Genomic DNA, 24,560 nt, shown 5'->3' with positions numbered 1-24,560 from the left:
CACTCAGAATCGAGGGGAGTGCATGATCAGCTGTGTCTTTATGTGCCTTTAACATGGAGCCACACACTCCGCTCTAATGCAAGCAGTCAAGGTCACCCAGTAAATCCCCGCTCGCCTACTTTGCCGGGAGTCAAATCAGCCGTTTCCTCCATCCCCCATCTTTTCTGTCCACCCCGATTCTCTCAATCCCTCTCTTCTGCCTCTATTTTTAACCAGCTTAGCAGCACTGAAGGCATGAGAGGTTTATTCTCTGCCTTCTCCCTCACTCATTACCTGGCTGCTGATTCACAAAGTCTGCTAATCCCATAATGCTGGAACTGCACAGATCACTGCTAGGTTAGAGGAAAGGAACACGGTTAACCCCGGGGACGGTTTCCCTTCGAGAATTTGTGATTTATTATTATGGATTAGATCTTCGAAAAAATATTTTGAAGAAACACAACTTATCTTGACATCTCTATCTATCTATAAATCGCCCAACCGACATGTTCATCCCAACCACACCACTGCTACACTCCTTCAATCATTACACCAAGACTCATCTGAGAGACGAACGACTCCTGCTGCACTCACAGCATCATATTTATCGATCCAGATGTCTTTATAGTTCCCACCTTAATGTACAGTGCAGCGGACCTATAATTAGAAAGACTGCATGAATGGATAGGCCCAGAGAAGTCCTCTTCACATCGCAGAATGAAAGTCATGGCTGCCATACAGGGCTGGGAGAGTTTTCAGTGCCTCTTGCAGAGCGAGCCGACCTCTGCGTTGTCTTGAGCGGCCTCACAGCTGCAGAACACCTTGTGTCAGCAATGAACCCCTTACCCACTCCGTCCTCCTCAGACGAAACCCTGTGTGATCAGAATACAGGCAGGGAACGGAATGCAGAGTCATAGTGGGCCGCACCTCGGGCCTCACCTTCCTCTGCAGCAGGCCGGACTCATCCAGGTCACTGCTGCACCACATACACACACATTAATTTGGCTAAGCTGCGAGACACAAGGGGTTTACGCATGTGAGTCAGTGGTGCAGGAGGCTGATCTATGTAATCCTTATATTCTGCATCTGCGAAGGCTGTAGCTCTATTTTTTTTTTTTTGGTGCAGTCTCACCAGCGCTGGAAATGAATCACGCTGATCTATAAAAGGTTCCCCCCTCTTGTGCCTTTCAGACTTTTCATGCACTGTGATTGGAGGAAACGCAGCTTAAGATAGAAAGAGATGAGTCAGACAGGACGAGAGGAAGCAGGAGAACAAGCGGCTGCCACTGTTTCCAGACCAGTGCAGTTTGGGTCTTTAAAGCCCAGAGCCCTCACATGGCTGAGTGTGGGCACTGCAGATCCGCTCTGAGATACAGACAATGATGATGAACGTCAGTGACCATATTCACTCATAACCTAAATACATTAATTTCAAAATCTATTCAGTATTTTCTGCTTCAGACGTCAGAAGATGATAACGTTCAGCCATGGTACGCATTGTTCTACTCTCAGTCCCTACTGCCGCCATGTGGTGAAACGGTGGAGTTACAACCCAGTTAAAGAAAAGAGAAACTCATGTTAATTAACAAGGATTCAAAAAGAATCATGATTAAAAATGTTTATTGAATCAACGTCTGTAATAACAACATTGGAAAAATGCAGGCAATCAACACAGATTGAAATCAACATTAATTCAAAGATAAACATACATTGCTGTCCTCACAAGGCAAATGAACAAAATAAACACCTTGTTGGCACTAAAACACAAAGAATTTCATTTTGAACCAGTATTTATCTACTCAATAAATCTTACTAACTATTACTGACCTGTTTAATCCTCAACCATGATGATGACAGACATGTCAGTCTACTAGCAGAGTCTGTGTCAACCCCTGTGTGAACTCCATACAGAACTATTTAATCCAGATTTATCCTAATCCACACTTTTAGACAAAGTGGACAAAAAAGTGGTTTTGAAGTAACAGATATCCTTTCAAATTACAGCACCGTGTTTAACCTCTGTTTCCTGATCTAATATGGCTTTAAGGATGGATGGATGCAAGTAGAGGCTAGAGGCCGGTGCTATCAAGTCACTCACAAACTCACCAACCGAACTGAGAGGCACTGCATTTTCACACGGAGGGCAAAGGCCAGAAGCAGAGAACGCAAGAAAAAAACAAAAAAAATATTGAAATCAAACTCAAACATGAACATAAATATAGTTTTGCCCCCCCCCCCCCTCGTCACTGCCGTTTACACCCTGATGCCGTCACGGTCTCCGAGTCCCGTCGCCTGATTAACTGCAGCTAATGGCTTCTCCACAGGGTGCCTGGTTTACAGCGACTTCTCGCCCCCTGGTTCGGAAAGCAACAAGAGCCGACCGAGCTGACACGTCATACCCACATACATTGTGCTTCTGCTAACCAGCTCCTGATGTGCGTGACAGCTTGACATTCATAATGCAACGCAGTTTGCTGTTCAAACGTAAAACTGCTCCACGCCTCTGTCACATACTTACAACGTATCCTGACTATGTAACATTCAACAGAATAATCTACCTAAAACTATATCGTCTTTGATTTATTTCCAGTTTAAGAAAAATAAGTTCATTATATCACTATAGCTGTATGCTACAGTCATGCATATAGTGCACTTTGTATCCTGCTGGCTCAAGCTGATCAGGGTTTAAAATGGAAAAAAAAAAAAAACACTCACACACACAACAGCAACAGAAGAATTCATGACTACATAACAAATGTTGATATTCACACGTGCTGGCTCTCCCAAGATGGAGCTCATTTCATGTCTGTGTCATTTTAGGCCGAAATGAGCACTGACTCAATCACTCACTCATACATGCACTCATATTTACACAGGCCAGTGTATGCAGAGGCTTCCCACTCATCACACAAACATGGCCGGCGACACAAAGCTATCCCCGCGGTCGACATGGGGGCCCTGGTGATCGATGTGGGGGTCACTGTCAGTGCGCATGTAGGGAGGCAGGACCTCGCTGTCTCCCGGATCATCCCAGCCATTGGGGGCAGCAGAGAGGTAATGCTCCCTATCCTCGTCTTCATGGTAAGCATCCAGGTCCTGTCGGAGATAAGGCAGCGGTCACGTATGTTAGAATGTATATTAAAACTGCATCGCTCAGAATGAAAAACATGTGTCTGCTGGTTTTTAAGCAGTGCTACAATAGAGAAGCTCTGATGTTGACCTATTATTATAAATGAAATTAATAATATTTATTATTATTATTATAGCTATGTTTAATTTTTCCTTTAAATAGCTATCTATAAATTTGCCTTTTAAACGCCTGAATCATGTAATATAACATTCTATCTCATCACTACACTGCATCAGTGTAACTAGAGAAAAATGACTTACTACATTTCAAACAGTGTCATTTAACTACTTGTCATGTTCAGCCTTAGTCTTGTTTTTACCAAGTGAAAACATACAAATGTTAATCTTTATCATTGCTTTGAATTTCTGGCAGAATCTGATGAGTAAACTGTCACTGTGAGCTCCTCGGGCTAATCAGTGTATTTTTAGCAGGGCTGCGATGACGCAGTGTCACACACCATTAACCAAAGTTTTATTAAAATCCAATGGTGAGATCAGCCTGGTTCCAGACTGAATCACGGCCCAGAAGCAGAGGGGGGAAAAGAAATGGCCACTCAGTCAGAATAGCAGGCTGATCTTAAACGCTGCTCTGTGAGGCAGGTTGCAGCTGAATGAGACGATACAATAACAGAATAAAATAAATAAATTAACATCCTAATTTACCCACAAATTAAAAAATAGAGAACAAATGAAGTAATGAAAGATCTAGTCTTTCATGAACCATTTCAATCCTCATTGTTCCTTTAAAAAAAGAATTTGCAGATTAATTGAATTAATTAATTTAACTAAACACTGGATTATATCTACAACCTGTAACTGTGCAATTACTTAACGAGGCATTATATTCTAGCGACACAGTGGTGCAATGTTAAGCACCGTCACAGCAAGAAGATTCCCAGTTTGAATCCCAGTTTGTTTGGGTGTCTGCACGTTGTCCTTGTGTTTGCTCTGGTTTATTCCTGGTACTCCAGCTAATCCGCCATAAACACGCAGATTGAATGAAAGGTTAACTGGAGACGCTCGACTGTTCATATATGTGAATGGTAATTATATCTCTGTATGTTCGCTCAGTATCATGTGGGTTTCAGCCGCTGCCTACGACCCTCAGAAGGATAAGCTCTATAAATAAAGAATGCTCCTTGTGGAACACACGCTCTGCATTCCGACGAGGCCAGGCTGCATATACCACACGTGTTACACATAACAGACCCACTAATGATCCACCAGGATTGAAGAGGTGGTAATTAATGATTAGAAATGGGAATCATCCTCAGACGTCTCCCTGATGAACGTAAGGCACTAAATAAGACATGTTCTAAATTAAGCATGGAATCACTGGACGACAGACAAAGACTATTGTCCATTTCAGTTACAGTGATCCGACACCTTCTCCTTGTTGAGGAACACGTGTCCTTACCGTGACCGGCTCATCACTCTGGGTATTGTAGTACTGGGTCTGTAGGGGTCTGTCCACAGCCACCGGGACATAACTTGGGTTCCCCTGCTGAAGACAAAAAAAACAAATCTGATAACTCTGCCGACAGTTCTTTGATTTTTACCTGAACAAGCGTTCAGCTGTTTATATTGTTGTTGTTATTATTTCAGACGTGTGTCGAAGGCGACTCACCCCGTTGGTGATGTTGTTGGTCTTCTTGGGGGGAGGGGGCTTGTACTTAGGCGGACCACTGCAACACAAACACACACAGCCGCTTAGTGAGTCACAACAAATGTATGACACATGCTGCGTGACATTTCATCTAACACACAACAAACATCTGAGCGTGAAGACGACAACAACCTGTCACCCACACGCTGGTACTCACTCTCCACTATGCTTCTTGTTGCGATGCTTCTGGTACATGGCTATGGCTGTTCCGATGATGGCCAGCAGGAGGATGACTCCGATGATGGCTCCTATGATGCTGCCTGTGGTCGGACCTTTCTCTGGAAGACGAGTGTCTGCAGGAAGAGGAAAAGAGAGAAAACGGATGAAAACAAAGAAGTGGACATGGATAACTTGTTGGGCTGAAAGGAGCAGTGGTCAGATCCAGCTTCACTGGTTTAACACAATGGTTCCTGACCCTTTGGCCTTGTGAGCCTTCCAGTTAATGCCTGCTTGGAGCCTCTTGTCATTCTCTACATGTGTCAATGAGCAGTGAGCCGAGCAACTGGGACTTTTAGAAGCCACAGGAGATAAAGGGTCTGGTGGAAACTGCAAAGGATCCAAACTTAATGTATTATAGCTCATTTGAAACTGAACTGAGAAAGCAACAATTAGCCGTTTTGTGCTCGACTATTTCATGGCTGATTCGATTCAGACTTGATAAAAAGATCGGCGACGCATCTCCACTTCCTCCCACCATCCAGAAATGTCTGCAACATATCGTTAATAAGGATGCCACCATCTTGTGCATTTGAATCCAGTCTGCCCAGTAGCGTTCGGGGGATGGTGAAACAGTAGGGAAGTCCCACCCATACACTTGCTCAACCAATGATGAGTCAATCTCAACTGTCAATCACTGTATTTTTACCACTTTTTGTATAGCATCAAATAACTAAGGAAAACCAAACTTACTGGAAATGACAGAAACCCTCTTTGAAAAAAAAATATTCAGCATGAACTTTAACTTTTTAATTTGGTCCATTTCTCATCCACTAACAAAGAAAAAGCAGGATTTATGATCTACACTGCAGCCAGCCACCAGAGGGGGAGAGAGATGCTTTGGAGTCACCTGTGGGGAGACAGTATGTCGTCCATCTTCATACACAGTCTATGACTGAGACCAGTAACTTCACTGATCACCTGACAACTGCTCATCGATCTTCATAGATTATAAAAGAGGATGAAAGCTGATGCAGCTGAGAGCTTTAGAATCAGCACAGAAAGTCGCCCTTGATAAATAATTTTACTTCACAACAATGTTTTTCTTTCAGACTGTTGATGAATTAAAATATGTTTTATAATCTTCTCCATTTGTGAATCATCCTCCAACAGCTTAGATCTGCTTCGACACTGCTTTCAGGAGTCCTGCACCGCGGGCTGGGAACCACTACATGATTAACGGAGGTCTTATAATGATAAAAGAGGATCAGCAGTAGAAATGAGTGTGTGTGTGTGTGTGTGTGGCAGGGTGTGTGTGGGTGTGTGTGAGGAAGTACAGAAAGGGTATTGATTAGAGTGTCAAGTCACAGGGGTGATTAAGACGAACCAGAGGAATCATGCAGAGGTTCCACTAATGAACCATGAGTACACGTGAAAATGAACCAACTCACACACACACACCCTGTGTGTTTACTGGAGGTGCAACCAGGCTCATTATCCCCCCCATATTCCCAGGGGATTATGCTAATGAGGGGGTGGTGGAGGGCAGAGAGGATCTGACGCTCATCTGATGAGAACAAACTCTGGTCGTAGTAATTGGAAAGGTCACGACTGAATGTTGTTAGTCCCCTAATTACAATTTTCCTCCAACAATAGACTACTTTGAATATCTCCTAAAATAATTTCCCGCACACTGAAAAGTCTAATGATCTGGTCTTTCTCTCGCTCTCATTACGAGCCACACATCTTGTCTGCCCTGACCCGCCTGTTCTCCCCTTTACTTTACCTTCACTTTTCATTCTGCTGATTCACATAGACAGACTGTATTAGGTTTGAATACGTAACCTTCACAAAAGGCTTTGGGTCGGTTGGTTTTTTGCAATGCAATGAAATCGACTAGACTAAAAAGACTAAAATAAAACCTGTGAATGTGAAATGAAAGACAAAAACAGAAGAAAATGAAAGTGGATATCAAAGTCACTAAGTTTGCAACTATTTAAAAGATGAAACAAAATGTTTTCCTGTGATATAATTAAAGGAAATACTTTAATGGGCTGGACTGAGTTAATTATATTACTTTTATTCTGTTGGGTGCAAATAAGTTTTACATTGTTCTTTTCTTCTCCTTTGTGCAAAACTTCTATTCCTCCCGTCTTGGGACTAGAACCAACATGTGGTGCCCTCATTGCATCTAATTTATGCTTCTGTAGGGACACAAACTGTGCATGGCACGTCTATGTGTACAGTGTGAAATGTGTGTTTCTTATGTTACTCATTTTATTCTCAAATTTCAAATCAAACAGGATATTTAAGTGTATTTACTGCATGAAGTACTTTTACTTTTACTTAATGTTTGTATCAGTTGAAGTATAATTTTTCCTCCTGAGTGAAGGTTGTGGTTTTAAACTTTATGGGCAGAGAAGAGATTCATTATTTAATTTTACTGTCGAGCCGTGTTACATATGTAGTGTACGTGTAGATTAGGTTCTATTCTTTATTTTCGCAATGGCTGAATACAAAATACTGTGAAATAAGGATTATTTGATTGATAAGCGACATTAGACTAGATAGTTTCTGGTATTTTCTAGTATAATAATATGATATTATGAATTTATTCCTCTCCTTTAAGGTTGTGACGGATTAAAGTGATACAATTATGTTAAAGTTGGTTTAAATCATGTTTTTGGTAAAAAACGTTTTTCTTTTGTCAGCACAACATTAGATTCAGAGCAAAGAAAAGTGTGTACACATTATTTATTGAAGTCAATGATGATGAAGAGCAGCTATTACCCAGCAGAGGAAATTCAGACTGAGCTGCAGGAAATTAAAACTAATTATTCATGCAACAGTCAAACCAGAAGCTTGTAAAACACTTTTTGTTTCAGCTCAACCATAAGACACAGAGTCTGAGGAGGAAATTCAAAATGAACGATGCGGAACAATTAATCAAGTCTCTCCGAGGGCTGTCGTGATGGAGAGCGTGGAACATTTTCCTGTGGCATTTTTCAAAATGTCTTGATGGTTCTGCTGTGTTTTCCTTTTTTCATTTAGTGCCTCAATAGGAGCGGAGAGCTGATTTGCATAGCACAACACGGACGAGAGGAAAAGGCCAGGATGCCTTCATGTACTCTCAAACAATAGATTGGATGTGATTTACTCGCTGGCATTCCGGCTTTATTACAGATCCAACTGTTGACAGTGACATTTGGCATTAAAACACATCTACCGTTGTAAAATCCCTGTCATGTAATATGGGGGACCGTCCACGTGGGGGTGCTGTGTAACTTTAAAACCAAACAGCCACAGGACACTTCCATTGTAAACCTGATACCTGCCTGGTGTCTTGTTTTCACTGCTTCCTCATTCCACTGCTGTGTCTGTTTATCATCTCCTCCTCCTCCTCCATTTTCAGTCTTTAATTCCTTCAAACTCTTTACACCGCGGCCCACCCCCGACCCCCTCTGCGTCATTATCCAACCATTGTAATCTGCACTCGGCAGGTTTCAGGTAGAAATCTGTTCTTTCCCCTTCGTTAACCTCCGATGGAGAAGAGAGAGCTGCAGGGGAAGAGGCCAATTGTGTGGCTTGAGGTGTGATGCCTGGGTGCGAATGACTTGACTCGAGAGCTCAAGCCCTCCGTGTTGGCCGGGGACACCAGGCATGTCTCACGCTAATGAAATACTCCAGACGGACAGAGAGAGAGAGAGAGAAGATGGCTGTGTGTGTGTGTGTTCAAATCCATGCAGCTCTTCGCCAAGGACGTACAACAGACATGTAATCATCCACATTTAAGGAGCAAATCTACCTTCATGCAAACGCAAAATACACACACTTATGTATAGACCATGCTCACAGGCACACATTGTATTTAGAGGCAGCTGACATCCTGTGCTGCCTCCCCGTCACTCAGTCTGACATATTTACACAAACACACTGGTCTGCAGCGTGCCCTTTGCCCTGCTGCCTTTCCCGTCACATGCAAACACAAAGGCATACCTACGCGCACGTTAAGACACAAACAGAGGCGCACACCCAAACACTGAATCTGAACCAGCACTTTGCATTTATTTCCATTACTGTGAACGAGATGGTCCTCCCAGTTAAAGGTCAACTCCAGCCCTGTGAGCAGATCAATGCAGGGACCATCAAGTCAGATCCACATGTACGCCTTCCTATATGGGAGTGCTCCATCACTCACCCCTCGCCTGCACGGCCAGCCAGTCAACCACAGGCCACCGCTCTCCCACGGGGCACAGGAGACGAGGGGGGGGGGAGTGGGAGTGGAGGAAGAGGAGATAAGGCTGGATGGTTGACTGAAACTTTCTGAAATTACCACAGAGCCACTTCACTAAGTTCGGGAAAAAAAAGAAACACACCAGAATCTTTCCAGCTTTAGAATGCATGGTTGAATCTCTGAAAGTCTGCAGCCAGTGGCTATACAGTTTTTCACTTTGTACTTTGTTCTCCTCAACTCCGTCTTAAGATAGTTGTAGAGGGGGGGGGGGGGGGGGGGGGGGGGGGGCGGACATTTTTGGGGAGACGGATCATCAGTCCTGAAAAACTCAGTCCTGAGTCACCGACAGTAAAGCTCAGTGCTCAGGTATGAAAGTTCATTAGAAGTGAGTCAAGGAGAGAGACAGGGTGCTGAAGAGGAGAGTTCGGGGGGGGAGGATGACATTGAGTAGGTGAGAAGAGGAGAAATCCAAAAGAGGAAATGAGGGTGAGGCAGCAGGAAGTGCCAGGCGACTGCAGATGAAGGCCCTGATTAAGGGGATGGTTTCAGATAAGTACAGAGGGATTTCCCTGCTGATGCCAGCATCGGGCTGATCACACACTGAGAGGATGAAGGAGAGTGGGAAGACAAAGATCTCACATCCCTTTATTTCCCACTCAATCCCTTGTTCTGCCTCTTCCTGTGTGTTTACTCCTCTCCCTGAAGGGATTAAGGTTAACATGCTGCCCTATCCTCAGCTTCCCCGCACAGGACGGGGCTTTCGCTGCATTTATCTCCTCCCCTCCGCTTCCATCCATCCATCCCTCCTTCGCTGCCCATCACGATTCCCATCATCCCGCTGCACCGCCGGTGTAATTGGGAATTTGCTTGTCCGGGCCTGCGGTGATACAACACACACAAATCTGCCCGGCCTCTCCCTCTGCATCTCTTATCACTGCTGCCTAATGAGGTGAGATAAGTCTGTTTTCATTACCTTTCCTGACCTCCTCACCAAAACTGGGAGCCACGCAGGGAAACTGCAAACACCTGCACAGGTTTCGACTGAAAATGAGAAACTCTCAGTCCCGGAGAACAAAAGTCAGATATGCACAGTGGTTGACCTTGGTGTTGAGGAGGTAACTAGAAAAACAATCACTTTGGCTGATGACCAAATTCTTTCCAAATGGGCTTACTAGACTTTTCAAAAAGGACAACCCACCAAAATATCCCAAACCCAAGACATGCAGTTATCTTTGGCCCTGTTGCGGTGAAGTTGTGAATTCTTCGCCGCGTGTCATCCACCTCCCTCGCATCTTTTTTCCCCCGAGTCGCTCTCCAGTATGTTTTTCAGCCAAGTGAGAAATGTCTATTTAATTATACCAATCCACAGTGTTTGATCACTCCCACCACCGCTTGGAAGAGCAAACACTTTTTGATTTAGAATTCCCTTTTTTAATATCAGCGAGTTTTTTTTTTTTTTGGTTTGTTGGTTTTAGAGCGTCAGTGGAAACCTCTGCGAAGGCTCTTCTCTGAAAGCGAAGCTCGGATGCGACGAGTCGAACCGGTTTTCGACTGAAATTCGAGCTGTTTGAACTCTGCTGAATCACGCGGCCGCGGTAACGCCCAGCATAGAAAAACACAAGGCTGCCACAGTCACAGCGGAGGGGCCTGGAGATGAGATTAGGACAGAATGAATTGACGGCCTCTGAGAGAGAGATTAAGATAAAGAACAGTACATGTAATCTCATTGCTCACTAAGAGGAAAGAGAAATCCTAGCCTTTAGTTTCAGAGGTTAACCTGGTGAAGCACACACCCTATCTCTCTATTGACGCTTTCATTCAGGCTGAGCTGTGCGTGTGTGCGCACCTGGTAATACAGTAACCCAATAATCAACAGTATAGATAACTGCACAGAATGGAATGAGGGAGGGAGCCGGGAAACGGGGGAGGAGGGGTGAGGGTGAGACAGAAACCAGGAAGAGAGGAAAAGCAAACGTTATAGAACAAAGTAAAGCTAGAGACAGGGAGTGTACATGAGCTGCAGGACTGAGCACACACACACACACACACACACACACACACACACACTTTAATTATTCACAATCAATACAAGTGCCACAGTGTCGAGTGCCTCAGCTACTCTGACACTCGCTTCATGGCAGCTGAAGACCTGCTCCACCCGCGGCCACAATCACCGTCGCCATCGCTGTCATCACAGCACTCATGACGCCATTAAAATTCATTTCGCAAAACAAAATCGGATCCGATTGATTCGGCTGATTCCCACAATAAGAGCAGCTCAACGTCTGAGAGAGGACAGCCTCTGACAATTTGACAGAAGGAAACGCTGCCTGAATTTCTGTGTGTGTGTGGGGGGGTTAGGGTTATGGGGGAGGGGGGGGGGATGCTGTGGCCAAGGTTTTTTAGTTGGAGCAGATCAGCGATGCAGCTCATTTCTAATCTTCTGTGATTCCAGAGTTCAACCTTTGTTCATTTCAACTGCATGAACCGAGGATTAAAAATCTCTGGTAGCGAAACAGTGGAATCACTGAAGGTGCCTTTGTCCCTGTGGCACAGAGAAGGTTCTTCTGGAGAGCAACATGGAGCTCTAATGGAACACCATTGCTGACAGGAGACATCATTGTAGTCTTTTTATGATTAAACTACAAGACAATGATGCAGCAAGTCAGTGATCACAACATCTTGATAAAGAGAGCTGGCTTTATTGGACTAGAAAAGGAATGTGGGAGTTTACATCCAATTCGGAGGACACTTTTGAGCTTCATTAATAACTTAGTTGGCTGTGAATTCTCATGATATCAGCTACTCTTTATTTGCAGTTATTGTGCAAACGATAATTGAAATGATAATTGAATAGTTTTAATACTGTTGCAGGATCAGCAAATGGGTTTTCTCTTCCGATGCCAACCGGCTCTGAGCCCCATGTCATTACAGCACCAGCAGGGGGTTGTGTTCCAGGTTCATCATCCAGATGTGTTTTACTGACATGGAAACATTGGTTAGTTCTGCTGTTGTGAGGAGTTTGTGTACTGCTGAACTTGAAAAGCATTAGAGCCCGAGTAGGATTTAACAAAGCAAAGGAAATTTAGAGGGAAGTAACCTAAGGTATTTGTTCATTCTCATGTTACCCAGCCAGCTAATTTTATCAGCTGTCATATTGTGAAGAAGGCTGAAAAGAGCTGTGTCTCAATTCAGTGGCTGCTTCCTCCAACGACCACAGAGACGTGTTGGCCGGAACCGAAAGCGACGGACTGGTCTTCTGATGCGTCACCAGCTTGTCCTGCCTTTACAGACATTGCCTAGCAACAGAGCTACGGACAAAATTGTTTATCGGTTGATTAAATGTTGAAAAGACGTTAAACATGTGGACTCGTTTGAATGTTTCAATCTAAAGATAAATTCTAACTTTTGGCGGATACAGGGATTCTTGATGAAAACAATAAGGGATGTTCAGGGCACCGATATCTACGACTGTGTGACATCTGGTGCACTTGGATTGAGTTTGGGCCGTGGTGTTGGTATGCTCTCTACTGAGTAGTGTCGTAGTTCAGTATGTGAAAGGGAGACATCTTGGGAATAAATCTATTTGTGTAATCATCATACATCAACCATGTTAGAACTTATTGAGGATTTTAAATCTTCTAGTCACCTGTAAGCGTATCAGAGTGAAATGCTTCCACTTGCCATCATTACTTTTTATGTGTGTATATTTTCACCGTTTCGTTGTTTATCTATTTAGTCTTTGTTGTTGTGTGTCGACGTTTTTCTATGAATTAATTGTATGCATTGGTGCTCCCTATACGGAGCCCCTGCAGACAGTGCAACCCATTTGGCCCCCACAGCCTGAAGCATGTCCTCACGGAAAGTTCACTCTTGGTAGGCAGACGGGAGAGAGCTTTGTTTCATTAGAGTCAGAACCAGCTGAAGTGCACTATCAGTCTAAAGCAAAGCTCCAACCTCGGTCTTTCACTGTAAATACCCTGCCAACCTCAATGTAATCATGGAGAACAGGCCTGAGTAAGAGCTGTCTGCACAGAGAATTTGTTTTTTCCAGAACCTTTTTAAAGTTTGCTTCAGTTTAATTTGCCCCACGCTTGCATACATTGTGGCTGTCAGCTGTTCAATAGCACAAAATTCGGAAACACTGGAGTAATCCCGTTGCATTGCGGCGGCGAACCAGCTCACAAGAGATTATCTCTTCTGATTGTTATTCAAACCTTTTGCAGAGATGTGCAGATGATGCTCGATGCCAATGAAACATGTAACAAGCGGCCAAAGCTCAGCAAAGGAAATGAAATGTTGGAGGAATACGCCCTGTTAAGTGAAACTGTTATTACCACCTACTACAACTCGTAGCCTTGCTTTAGTTTGCTGCTGCCTTTAAGCTACGGATCCACCTCCTCTGACCAATCGTCAGCAGCTCAAACACTGTTGGAAATGTTCCCCTTCATCATGTCGGGTGATTTTCCAAAGGTTAAAGTGTAGGTACACCACTATCATCTCGACCCTTTGATTTTCAGACAGCTTTATAAAATAAGTGGCAACTTAAGAAAGGTAGAATTACAGGGAGAAGTACTTTGACGCGTCTCTGGAATGACTGCAGATAACATCGAGTATGCTTTTAGAACTGTGTTGTGATTAGACCTTTCACAAGCTGAGAACTACAAGGGGCTCTAGTGGAGTGTGCGTATCTCCACCAAGACCCAACAGTCCCCTTATGAAACCACATTTTAATAAATATCAGTCGCCTTAATATGTCTGAATTTTTTCATCATGAATTATTCTCTCAGGAAATGTAAAAAAATAAAATAAACATTCTTGCATCCCAGCTCTGCATCAGAATTTAATAGGGTTTCTCTTCTTGTGTCATGACGCACGCAACCCCTCTACAAAACTTCATGGAAATTGGTTGAGTCATTCTTTTCCCCGTAATCCTGCTAAAAAAACATATGAATAAATAAATAGATAAAAACCTAACCTCTGACTAAATGCATTCTTCATGGGGACGACATAGGAACATATTTCATTCATGACACATGAAAGTAGACAACAACTGGATTTTCCTCAAACCTGGAGACGATTGGACCGAACATCCCCGGACACACAAACAGCTGATGATAATTTGTATCTCGGATTGAGACACTTTGGATAAATGCTTGCAACATTTTGGCAAGAGTGGTTGTTGTGCAAGTTCCCATTTCCACAAGTGTCTGGCTCAAACTGTTGCCAAATACGTGTCTGTAAAATTGACACGATGGATATGAACAATATGAGAACAGAGAGACAAAGGTAAATCTACAGAATCTGTCAGGATGGCTGGATGTGTTGAACTGCTCCAGTGATTTGCATTTGAAACGGTTTAATGAACGAGGTGTTAAAACCCTGAATTAATTAACTCCAACTCTCGTGTGTGAGTTATGATTTGCATTTTGTTATGTACTTTTAACTCAACTTGTGAAATGAAGTTTTGTTGCACTCAACTCTCTAGATCTTGAGCCTATAGCTGAACAATACACCGATTGTATTTCAATATAATTTACATGTAACACTCTGATTTAGTTAAAATGAAGCAATTGCAAATGTTTGTGACTCTGAATTCTAGGTACAAAAGAGCTTGTTGCTCCGACTGTACTTTATTAGGTACCAGTTTCCGACAGGTACATTTTTACATAAAGGACCATTTTTGTCACTGCGGGTTTGGAAATGTTCTCTCAGAGTCACAGAGAAGAAAGTATAAAAGTGTTTCAATGTTCAAAACGTACAATGCTGGTAACCTGCGGTTCAGCTGCAACGACAAATTGTTTGTAGCCTTTTAGGGGTCACTGCTACACCTCTATTTCTTAGTGAGTGTACATGAGAGAGTGTGTGCCAGTGTGTGTGTGTGTCTCTCAGGGGAGATGGAGTGTTCCCTGCCACAGTGCATCAAAGCACACTCAGTTGCCTTGGGAGAAGGCAGGAACTCTCCCTCCCTCCCTCCCTCTCTGTGCCGTGCTTCCATCATTCCCTCTCCTCCATCTCCCTCCGACAAGGTTGCCGTTTGCCTCTTGCTGTCTCTCTGTCAATATTTACAGTCCACTTTACACTGGCACTGAGGTGGTCGGCTGCAGCCAGCAGGGAAAGCAGGGGAGCATTAGCCAAATGTAGTTGTCCACTCAGGACATGAATAATCTCTTGTTCTACAAGCACTCAGCCTCTCCTCCCTTCTCTCTCTCTCTCTCTCTCTCGCAGTCTTTCACACACACACACACACACACACACAAACACGCACACACACGTAGGAGGTACCATGTAGAGCTGCAAAGAGGAGGTAGATACTTAACAGAAGAGGAACAAGTGCTCAAAAAGCACAGGTCAATTCAGGATCGCAACTAAAAGGCCGCATTGAATTTCAAGACCAATTTTATCTCTGTCAAATATCAAACACAATAAACTAATTAGTACACATTATAACATCGCCTCTAAATTAAAGTTGGGATGTTAAAACGCTTCAGGTTATGTTAATCGATCGTTCGGAAAAATAAGGTAAATATTTCAGTTGGAAAACAAGCAAAGCACAGTTTTTATCACTGGGGGAAACTCTTGGGTTAATCTGGAAGATGTCTGAAGCATGAGGATAATGATGTGTCAAGAATTGATGAAGGAGGCCATAAAAGAAATCAACATGTCATCAAGAAACAAAACGATCTCCAGTGATATTAACTGTTGCACTGTTGTATATTGCACCAGAAATGTGGTTTATACATCTCTCTAGTTAATAAATCATAACATTAAATTATCCCCAGCTGTTAGAAGTCTAAAGGATTCAACATTTAAAGGAATACAAAGACAATTTGTATTATTCGCTTTTATACCGAGAGTCAGAAGAAGAAGATAAACCCCAGCAGCATGAAAATCTGACCACAGATCTAAAACATTATTAGAGAACGTTCCGATACCATTTTTCCTTTCCTGGTATGATTCTGATATCTGGACTTTACATTTTTTATATTTTAAACAATTTATACAACATAATTTAACAGCTGTACGCTGCTAATCCTGTACGGAATACATCGGGAGAATTGATGCCAAATTATGGCACATTACACATGGCTTTTTTACTTGCCGGACTTTTCAGTGTGAAATGTTGCCAAATTCCTGCCAGTTTAATTAGCTCTGGCCAATGCTACCGCAAATCACTTCTTCGCCTCTCTAAAAACAGTACTGCTGCTGTTTGGCTGTTGAAGATGAAGGGATTTCGGAGAAAAGAAAATTGTAGTTTTATGTGGGTGAAACTAATATACTTTAAAAGACGAAGATTTGCGTACTCGCCGATGCTCGACCTGGCATCCTTTGTCAGTTTCAGAGTCATTACCGATATTTGTATATACAAAAACAGACGTGTAAACAGTGACAATTAAGTTACTATTCTATGACATGATTTAATGAACTTCAGATGGATTTATGAAGCTTCGATCAGTCGGTGACCCCCTGCTCCTCCATGATAAGCTAAACTAACCACACCCTGGCTCTGCAGCTCCAGCCTTTAAAATCTATTTCATCTCGTCTCTGCAGGAGAGCGAACCTACCTCCTCGCTGTCAGAGTCAAAGTGAAAAAATTCGAAAGGCTTTTCAAAAAGCAGCAGGTGTCCTACATTCTCAGTGACACGGAAGAAAACGCGTTTTCATGTAAATCAGGAATTCATCTGTTGATTGTGACGATGTGGGATCACACTCAGAGGTTTACAGATGAGTAAAGCGGCTGCGGTAATGGAAAGTGACGTTGGAAGGCAACTCTCTGAGTAAATACTGTAATTTAGAGTAAACGCTGCAATCGGAGAATATCCAGCCACCTATTTTACCTCAAAATGCCTCCAGGCTCCTCATCCATCTCCTTGCCCTGCTTTTCCCACTCTGCTCTCTCCCTCCTCCACTAGTGTCACTGCGGCCTGGAGGGGCCAGGCAGCCTGGTGAAGCTGGTATGTTTACCTGCCCTCCTAACCACTACTAACCTCTGGCTAGGAGGGACTCTCACCTCATTACCCACCACTCAGCCACACACACAACCTCAAACCCCACTATCCTCTTAGATTTCTCCCCTACAGCCAGGATGCTGCTCTGTAATAGCCTCCGTGTACTGCAATCTATTCAGCCGCCTGCTGTGTCAAAATGTTAGATATAATGAGAAGGGGAGAAGAAAAAAAAAAACACATCCAGGACTTGGCTACAGCTCCTTCCCTCCGTCTTTCTCTGAAAACCAGGGGAGTCAGCTCGTTCGTTTCTCTCAACTCTCGCCCGACTCACATGAGAGTGCTCTTCATGTCGCCCTCCTACCAAGTTCCTCACACAGACTGTCAGAATATAACAACGTGCGGAGAGGGAGACCGAGATGGAGAGGGAGGGGAGGGAAGTGTAGAACATATGGGAAAGAACATAGAGAACTGAGTGCATAGACGATTCAAGCTGGAGGGTGGAGGTGTCGACGTCGAAAGCTGTGTGGGAGGGGAAGGAATCGAATGGAGAAGTATTTGTGGCACATAGAAAAGTTGAATATGTCCCACTCCTTTAGGTTCATAAAACTAATGATCCCTATGCACAATTTGTTGCCTGTGTGTGTGTGTGTGTGTTTGTGTCGGGATAATGATTTCCTTTTCAAGTGTTTGCACCTTCCGTATTGTTGACCACAAAGAAGGCAACCGAGAAGAGCCGCACACGTGGTCCTGAGAGTGCCGTAGCTGTAATAGGCCCCATTTCTCCCTCAAACTGCCTCTCATCAGCTCCTGATTAATGACACACTGAGCCATAATGGCCCCGCGCGCTCTCCACATTCATTCACTTTGCTCTTCATCCAATGCCCCTGGAGAGAAACCACAACAATGCGCGGCTGTCGAGATACCCAACAACGACGCTCTCGCCGGGCTGGAATTCAAACGCTCATTAAGAAAGACGCTTCCTCCATTGGCATTCAGTTATGCGATGCCACAGGGAGCTGGTGGACAGAAACGGCAAAAATACAGAGGGGATGGGAAGGTGCAGAATGAAGCACACAGGGTTCAATTTATCTGTACGGGAATAAGGGATGGTTTCATTAGTGGCTAAATGTGGTTGATTGGCTGCCGGGGATGGAGTGCTGGTGATTTATGCATCGGAAAAATAGGGTGCAACCTACATTAAGGCACAACACTAACGCACCCACACACAAACACACACTGTGAGGCAACAAACAAACTGTTGCTGGAAACCAGAGGTTTGTTCCTCATTTGATTTCTGCCACTGTTGTTCAAGTCAAAATCCTCAAAGGTCATCACTGTGCATCTCTGTCAACCATCCATCAGAGCGCTGCTGTAACTCACTGCCCGACACCTTTGACGTGCAAACACCAACATGCATGAGCCCGAAAACCTCCAAACGGATTCCTCTGGAAATGTTCACATTCACGGACATGCTTTACCCCTCAGGTTATGCATGGGAGGATATACATACATCGAACAACGTTACACCGAGAGGTCGCCATTAAAAACACTCACGGCGTCAATAATGAATGACTCTACATTCTTCTCCTCAGCCTTGTATCGAAAGCACTGAAGCAACGCCACTGCTCTCATTGCTCCAGTTCAGTTGCAGGTTAGTTATTGGGAGGACACCTTAAGCTCTATTCATCTTAATATTCAGATATTAAACTCCTTCTCCTCTGAGTTGAGATTCTCCCGTCCTCCCCCTCAGTGCAGGAGAGTCTGTTTGTCAGCCTTGGAGTTTGTGTGTTTCACAACAGCAGTATTTATGTTGGGTGTTTGAGAGCGCGCCGGGTAATCAATAGTGTTTCAGTGAAGGACACTTACGGGTTGATTGGAGCCTAAATCCAAGCCAGCATGAAAGACAACATGACAGAAACACTTGCTGCTCGATCTGAGGGGGCGCAGTGTGACATCCACTCCGACTGTTGAGAGCGCACACACACACACACAAACGCACACACAAAACACACACACATACGACTGTCTTTAAACACAGTTAAAAACATTTACACACTGCTAGATCAAAGCAAGCCAACTAGTGAGTAATTGACAGTTGAGCCATCCCCCCCCCCACGCACACACACACACAATCTACTGCACATAGCATTCCATCCATTCCACGCAAAAAAGACGTGAGCAGCGTCCTTGTCACAACTGAAGTGCTATAATGAGAGTATGTGTACATGTGCATGCTTGCCTGTGTGTGTGTGTGTTCGTGTGTGTGTGCGAGCGCGTGCACTGAGCTGACTGTGTGTACACAAGTCATTATTAGAGGTTTAGTGTGTGCTCACCAGTCAGTCAGGCTCCAGTCAGAGGAGTCAGCTTAAGGGCTCATAGCAGCTCCCTGAGGAGACACTAAATACCATCAGCCGTTTAAATCCATCCATGACCATTTTAAATATGCAGCACACACTCACTCCATTTTTAATAAGGGCTCTGAGCGAGACAGAGGGAGAAAAAAGGAGGGAGAAGAGACAGAGGCAGAGAGAGAAGAAGAGAAGGAGAGGGGTGCAGGCGGAGGAGCAGGGAGCGGGAGGAATACAAGGGGAAAGGAGGAGAGCCGAGTCTGTTGCATTGATTTCTTGGCAGTTTGGCACCAGCCCTGATTCGCCTGGAAAAGCCACAGATGTGTCGGAGGCAGTTAGGCACGCATACACACCCAACTCGGTCACATGCATGTGCACACACAGCACAAGCGTGAAGAAAACATACAGACACACGCATCGGAGTGCTCATCGAGAGAGAGAGAGAGAGAGGACACAACGTCCACTCGAACTACCTCCAAGTGTGTGTGGATTACAAGAGCACCTGTGTGAGGGTAGAACAGGAGATGATGATGCAAGAGGTTTTGATGCCTTTCTGGGAAAAGAAGCAGGCACTTCTCTGAAGAGTCAAAAATAGGAACTATTACACACACCTAGATGGGCAGTAAAATTCTCCTTAATCCCTGGCTTAACTTAGCTTAAAAACCTGTCTGCTCTGCTCAGCCTCCACAGCACACCTGACTGTGTGCGGGTGCATGCACAGGAAAAAAAAGTCGGATGTACATTTTCCTCTCTGGGCGGATGAGACATTAGGATCAAAGTCGGGGACTGGGGAGAATCAGCCCATCTCAGCTCGGAATCCGCGAGCGTCCTCCAGACAGACTACCTGATTAGCTTGGCATTTGTGGCCTATATCCAGCATGGAAAGTGGAGGGAATATTGATGATAAAGCCCGAGGCAGAATTGTATCTCGGTCCTCTTGTAGATCAAAAGGGCACCGGCTAATGGCAGGTTTAGGAGTTTGATTCCCACCGGTGTCACCTGTGCCACTGCACGCAGCTTCAGAGATGCTCATATCAAATATTTGTCAGACCTTTTGATCCCAAAGAGACGGATTTGGCAGCAATTGATATCTTGTGTTATTCATTTTGTTTATAAGAAGAACCACATCTACCACTGTGGAATGTTTTTCATGTGAATGAATCAGATGCAAACTGCAAACTGCTCCTGCTGGTTAATATTTAAACAGGTAATCTACATCTGTTTGTAGATTTAGATTAAGCTAAAGGAACCTAAAGAGTCTTTGAGTTATCTTTATCCCCATCCTCCTTATCCTCCGTGTTTATTGGGGCCACATCCACCTAATGATTTAATTACTGATTAACAGCACCATTATTACTTCAACCAAGGACATTTGTTTGTTTGTTTGTTTGTTTGTGGGCAAGATTACACAAAACAAACAGATGGATTTCCATCTTCTTGGTGGAGGAATGCACTGCAGGAAATAAACTCTCCAGGAATATTTGTCACTGTCTTTAACATTGCAAGATAGGGCGTTGTTTTTTTGTTTTGTTATTTAACATAGTCATCCTTTACCCAGAAAAAAAAGACTTGACATATTTCACTTAAAATCCACTTATGGAGCTGATATCTATGAGTGTGTGAAATGTGGTGCAGCCTGATTGAACGTAAGGGGACTTGTGGGCCTTGGCGGAGGTATGCGCTCGACTGAGAGCCATCCCAGTTTTATCACTTAATCGATTGATCTTGAACTAAAATCTAAACGATACAAAATGCTGCTTCTGGCAGAGCAACAGCTTCAAACCAGAGATTCTTTATTACCTCAGAAGATCAAGTGAAGCAAAAGCACATCGGCACAACTGAGAGACGGGAACTAGAAAGTGTTTTGCATTCGCAAATGAAAAGTCTTCATGAAATAGTGTATTCAATTTTCCATTAATTAACTAATCACTGAATCAACAAATGGCTGCATGTCTAGTTAAAATGAATAACGTGGCTTACAGAGTTTTTTGTTTTTTTTCAGGCAAATTGAACTCCCACATGATTGGATCCTACAGCCATGAACAGATAATTTCAGGATATAGATGAAGCTCTACTTCTACATCCATCTTCCACACTCAGATATGAACATGATGTCTTCCCAGCGTCTGGTGAATTAATGGTCGAAATGACACGTGTTCGAAACACTTCAGTAAAGCTGATGTGTCAACAGTGTTCACTCAGCAGGAGTGATGTCATTCGCAGTAAAAATGGAGCAGCACCTTGCATCACACGCTATTCCCTGCCTCAGAACCCCCCCCCCCCCCCCTCTAAACAGGCCCGGTCCCTTTTTGCCCCAGGTGACAGGTGTGTCACAGCAGCAAAACTGGTGATCCCATCTGACAGTCTGAATGACCGGTTAGTCAGCGAGCCGGCTGACTCACTGACCAAGAGCTCAGTCACCGTCACGCCGGCTGCATTCTGTAAATGCGGGGCCGTTCTCAAAAGAAGAAAGACGGGGTGGAGGTGTCACTCTCGCTCCACAGAGAGGGACTCACATGCTCGAGACACAGAGACACCCTGACACCCGGGATGTAGATTAGACTTGGTATGTTTATTACCCTCGGTGACACAGACGAAACCGGTGCCTAGACCTCTGTTCATTTGGCTGTCAGCGGAGACACAATAGGGACAGTCACACTTTCTTTGACGCGCCACAGTGGAATGTTAATCACCACGCGGGCCCATTATCATCACATCCTCTCGTTCCCACCCTCCATTTGTCTTCCTTTACTTTAAAAAACCTGACAAACCCATTGCTCGTTACTAGACAGGGCCATTGTTTCGCTGAGCGCACATGTAGACGAAGACAGAGACATCAGGCAGAGGAGATAAGAGGAGCGGCAGCGGCGAGGGTAGGCCTGCCTGTCTGCTGACATAAATTGGGGATCATAAAAGGTGTCGTCGTGGAATTAATCTGCAAAGAATGAACAAAGTGAAGCACAGTGGGGAGGTGTGTGTGTGTGTGTGTGTTTATAAATGAGTAGGGGGTCGTTCTCGAATCCATAATGAAGACACAGGAGAAAGAAACATGAAACACATGACTTTCAAATGCATTCATAAAGCTTGATGAAAAGGGGACACTGATTTTTATTGGCGAGAGCATTTACACAATATGGAGCGATTGTGTATAACCTCTGTGTGTGTGTGTAGGTGGGGGAAGTGTGCGTCTCATCTGTGACATACTCCTTTGCCTTTCACTCTGCTGCTGCAGTGCCTACAGGAAGTGCCACATATATCATGCATTTTATGCATAAGGCTGAATGTCAACACTGCTGTATAATTTTTGAGGAAAAATGCTAAATGTCACCAAACACCAGACTCTTTTTCATCCACCCCCCCCCCCCCCCCGCTGGATGAAGCTCGCCTCACCAGAGGACGTGCCGGCAGCCGTCAGACCCGAACCGAAAGGCTTCAACTGTACGGTGCCCGGTTGTGGCAGGAGCGGCGGGGTAGGCGACAAGAGCGAATGGGGTACAAGGAGGGTAATGAAAGTGGAGTTGAAGGGAATGAGACAAGCCGTTCTGTTTACCATACACACACAGATGCCTTTTTTTACCGAAGAGGGAAAAGAAGGGAAACAGTATCGCAACACCTCACCATGTGATTTAATGCCTTCACATACAGTTTGATGCATTTATTTTCCCTTAAGGAGCTTGAAGGGCTGAATGAAACCTCTTCTCTGTCTGACAGCAGAATACGCTGTAGATCATATTCATACTTCTTTCATCTCTCAACCGAAGCTATAAGATCTTATTCCATATAAGATGAGAAAAAAACCTTCGTCCCCGTTGTAGAAATGTTGGAGTCTTTCCTGCAAGTGTCTTTAAAAGTTGTGAGAGTTTGAATGTTTGACTGCACCAACTGCATTAAGTATTAAAGGCCGGGTTCACACTTTAAACAATTTTTGGTCTTGCTTCTCAGCACATCTGGTTGAGTAAATAGTTATGATTTTATGGGAGCGAATTCTGTGATATGAGACTCGGATACTTTTCAAAAGCCATGTTGTGTGCATGTGGTATTAACAAATCGCCATCCATTGCATTCTGTGTTTTTAGATAAGCAGATTGGTCGGATGTGTTTCTTTTTTTCAGGGGAAGACTTTATTAGTACATCTGCTTTTTGTAGCTTTTGCCCAGTTGAGTGAGCGAGCAGGAAGTAGTTGAGTTGGCCCACCTTTCAACTCGCTCTGTGGATTGTGCTCCGACTGCCTTTCCACCTGACTGAGATCTGATTACCATCTCCAGATGTGGTCTGGTGCCTTCTCATAACAACGTTTGTATTTCCTGATCTAGATAAGAATGATGAGGATGTTGTTATTGGAAAAAGTTACTCATTGAAATCTCTCAGAACTAGAATGTGACTCAGTAGACCATATAACTCCACCAAGGCCCAATAGTCCCGTTACATTCAATAAACCTGAGCCAAATAGAAATCAGTAACTTAAAAAAATTCTGAAAATGCCTCATCTTGCAATGTTGAAAATTGTTAAAGCATCTTGGAACCACCCCCTGATTTGGATCTGCACCAAAATGTAAAGGGTTCTCCCTTGAGCCCTATCCTTCCTCCTGTTTCCTGGTAAAATGTCAAGTAGTTTAACAAACAAACACAAATGAGAACCTTACCTCCATAGCGGAAGAAACCAGAAGGACACTTAACGAATACGCACTTCCACCCCTCGCCATTTTATAGAAAGATCAACCCGTTTATCCGGATCTCCTCCCACATTCATTGGGGTTTTCCTTGGGTCACTCCCCACACCTCTTTAAAACTTCATGGAAATCGTATTAGTCGTTTTTACATAATCTATGCTAACTAATACAAAACGCTGGTGGAAACATAAACTCCTTGATTGAGGCAGTTACAACCTAAACCATCCACATTGCTTGATACTTCCTAGAAGTACACAACAAGCCATTTTTATCATTGTGGTGAAACAACCCTTTTATATTGTCTAAGAAGTCTTTAATTGTCCACACCACTCTTTTAGAACCATCACACCAAAATGGGAAACAAAGAAAAACAAACACACACACCCCACAGGGGATGGAAGGACGGAGTAAAGAAAAGATAAAGAGAGA

At 43.9% G+C, this 24,560-nt stretch overlaps 1 protein-coding gene across 2 annotated transcripts in view; it reads right to left on the bottom strand.

Annotated features, from left to right (window-relative positions):
- Nucleotides 1-1,582: 1,582 nt before the first annotated feature.
- The window catches only part of si:ch73-22o12.1 (nectin-2), a 79,976-nt gene continuing 56,998 nt past the window's right edge, over nucleotides 1,583-24,560 (bottom strand). The window contains exons 7-10 of one of the 2 annotated variants that reach the window (XM_062399970.1): nucleotides 4,932-5,067; nucleotides 4,736-4,793; nucleotides 4,526-4,612; nucleotides 1,583-3,075 (exon numbers count right to left, since the gene is read on the bottom strand). In XM_062399970.1, the coding sequence (XP_062255954.1) occupies nucleotides 2,884-3,075; nucleotides 4,526-4,612; nucleotides 4,736-4,793; nucleotides 4,932-5,067 (473 nt within the window). In that variant the 3' untranslated portion in view covers nucleotides 1,583-2,883. The remainder of the gene's footprint in view (nucleotides 3,076-4,525; nucleotides 4,613-4,735; nucleotides 4,794-4,931; nucleotides 5,068-24,560) is intronic. The other variant, XM_062399972.1, reaches the window with a different exon arrangement.

Source organism: Platichthys flesus, chromosome 11 (assembly GCF_949316205.1).
Source record: "Platichthys flesus chromosome 11, fPlaFle2.1, whole genome shotgun sequence".
Taxonomy (NCBI): Eukaryota; Metazoa; Chordata; class Actinopteri; order Pleuronectiformes; family Pleuronectidae; genus Platichthys; species Platichthys flesus.
The sequence above is the reverse complement of the archived record's forward strand: the minus strand, read 5'-3'. Positions and strand labels throughout refer to the sequence as shown.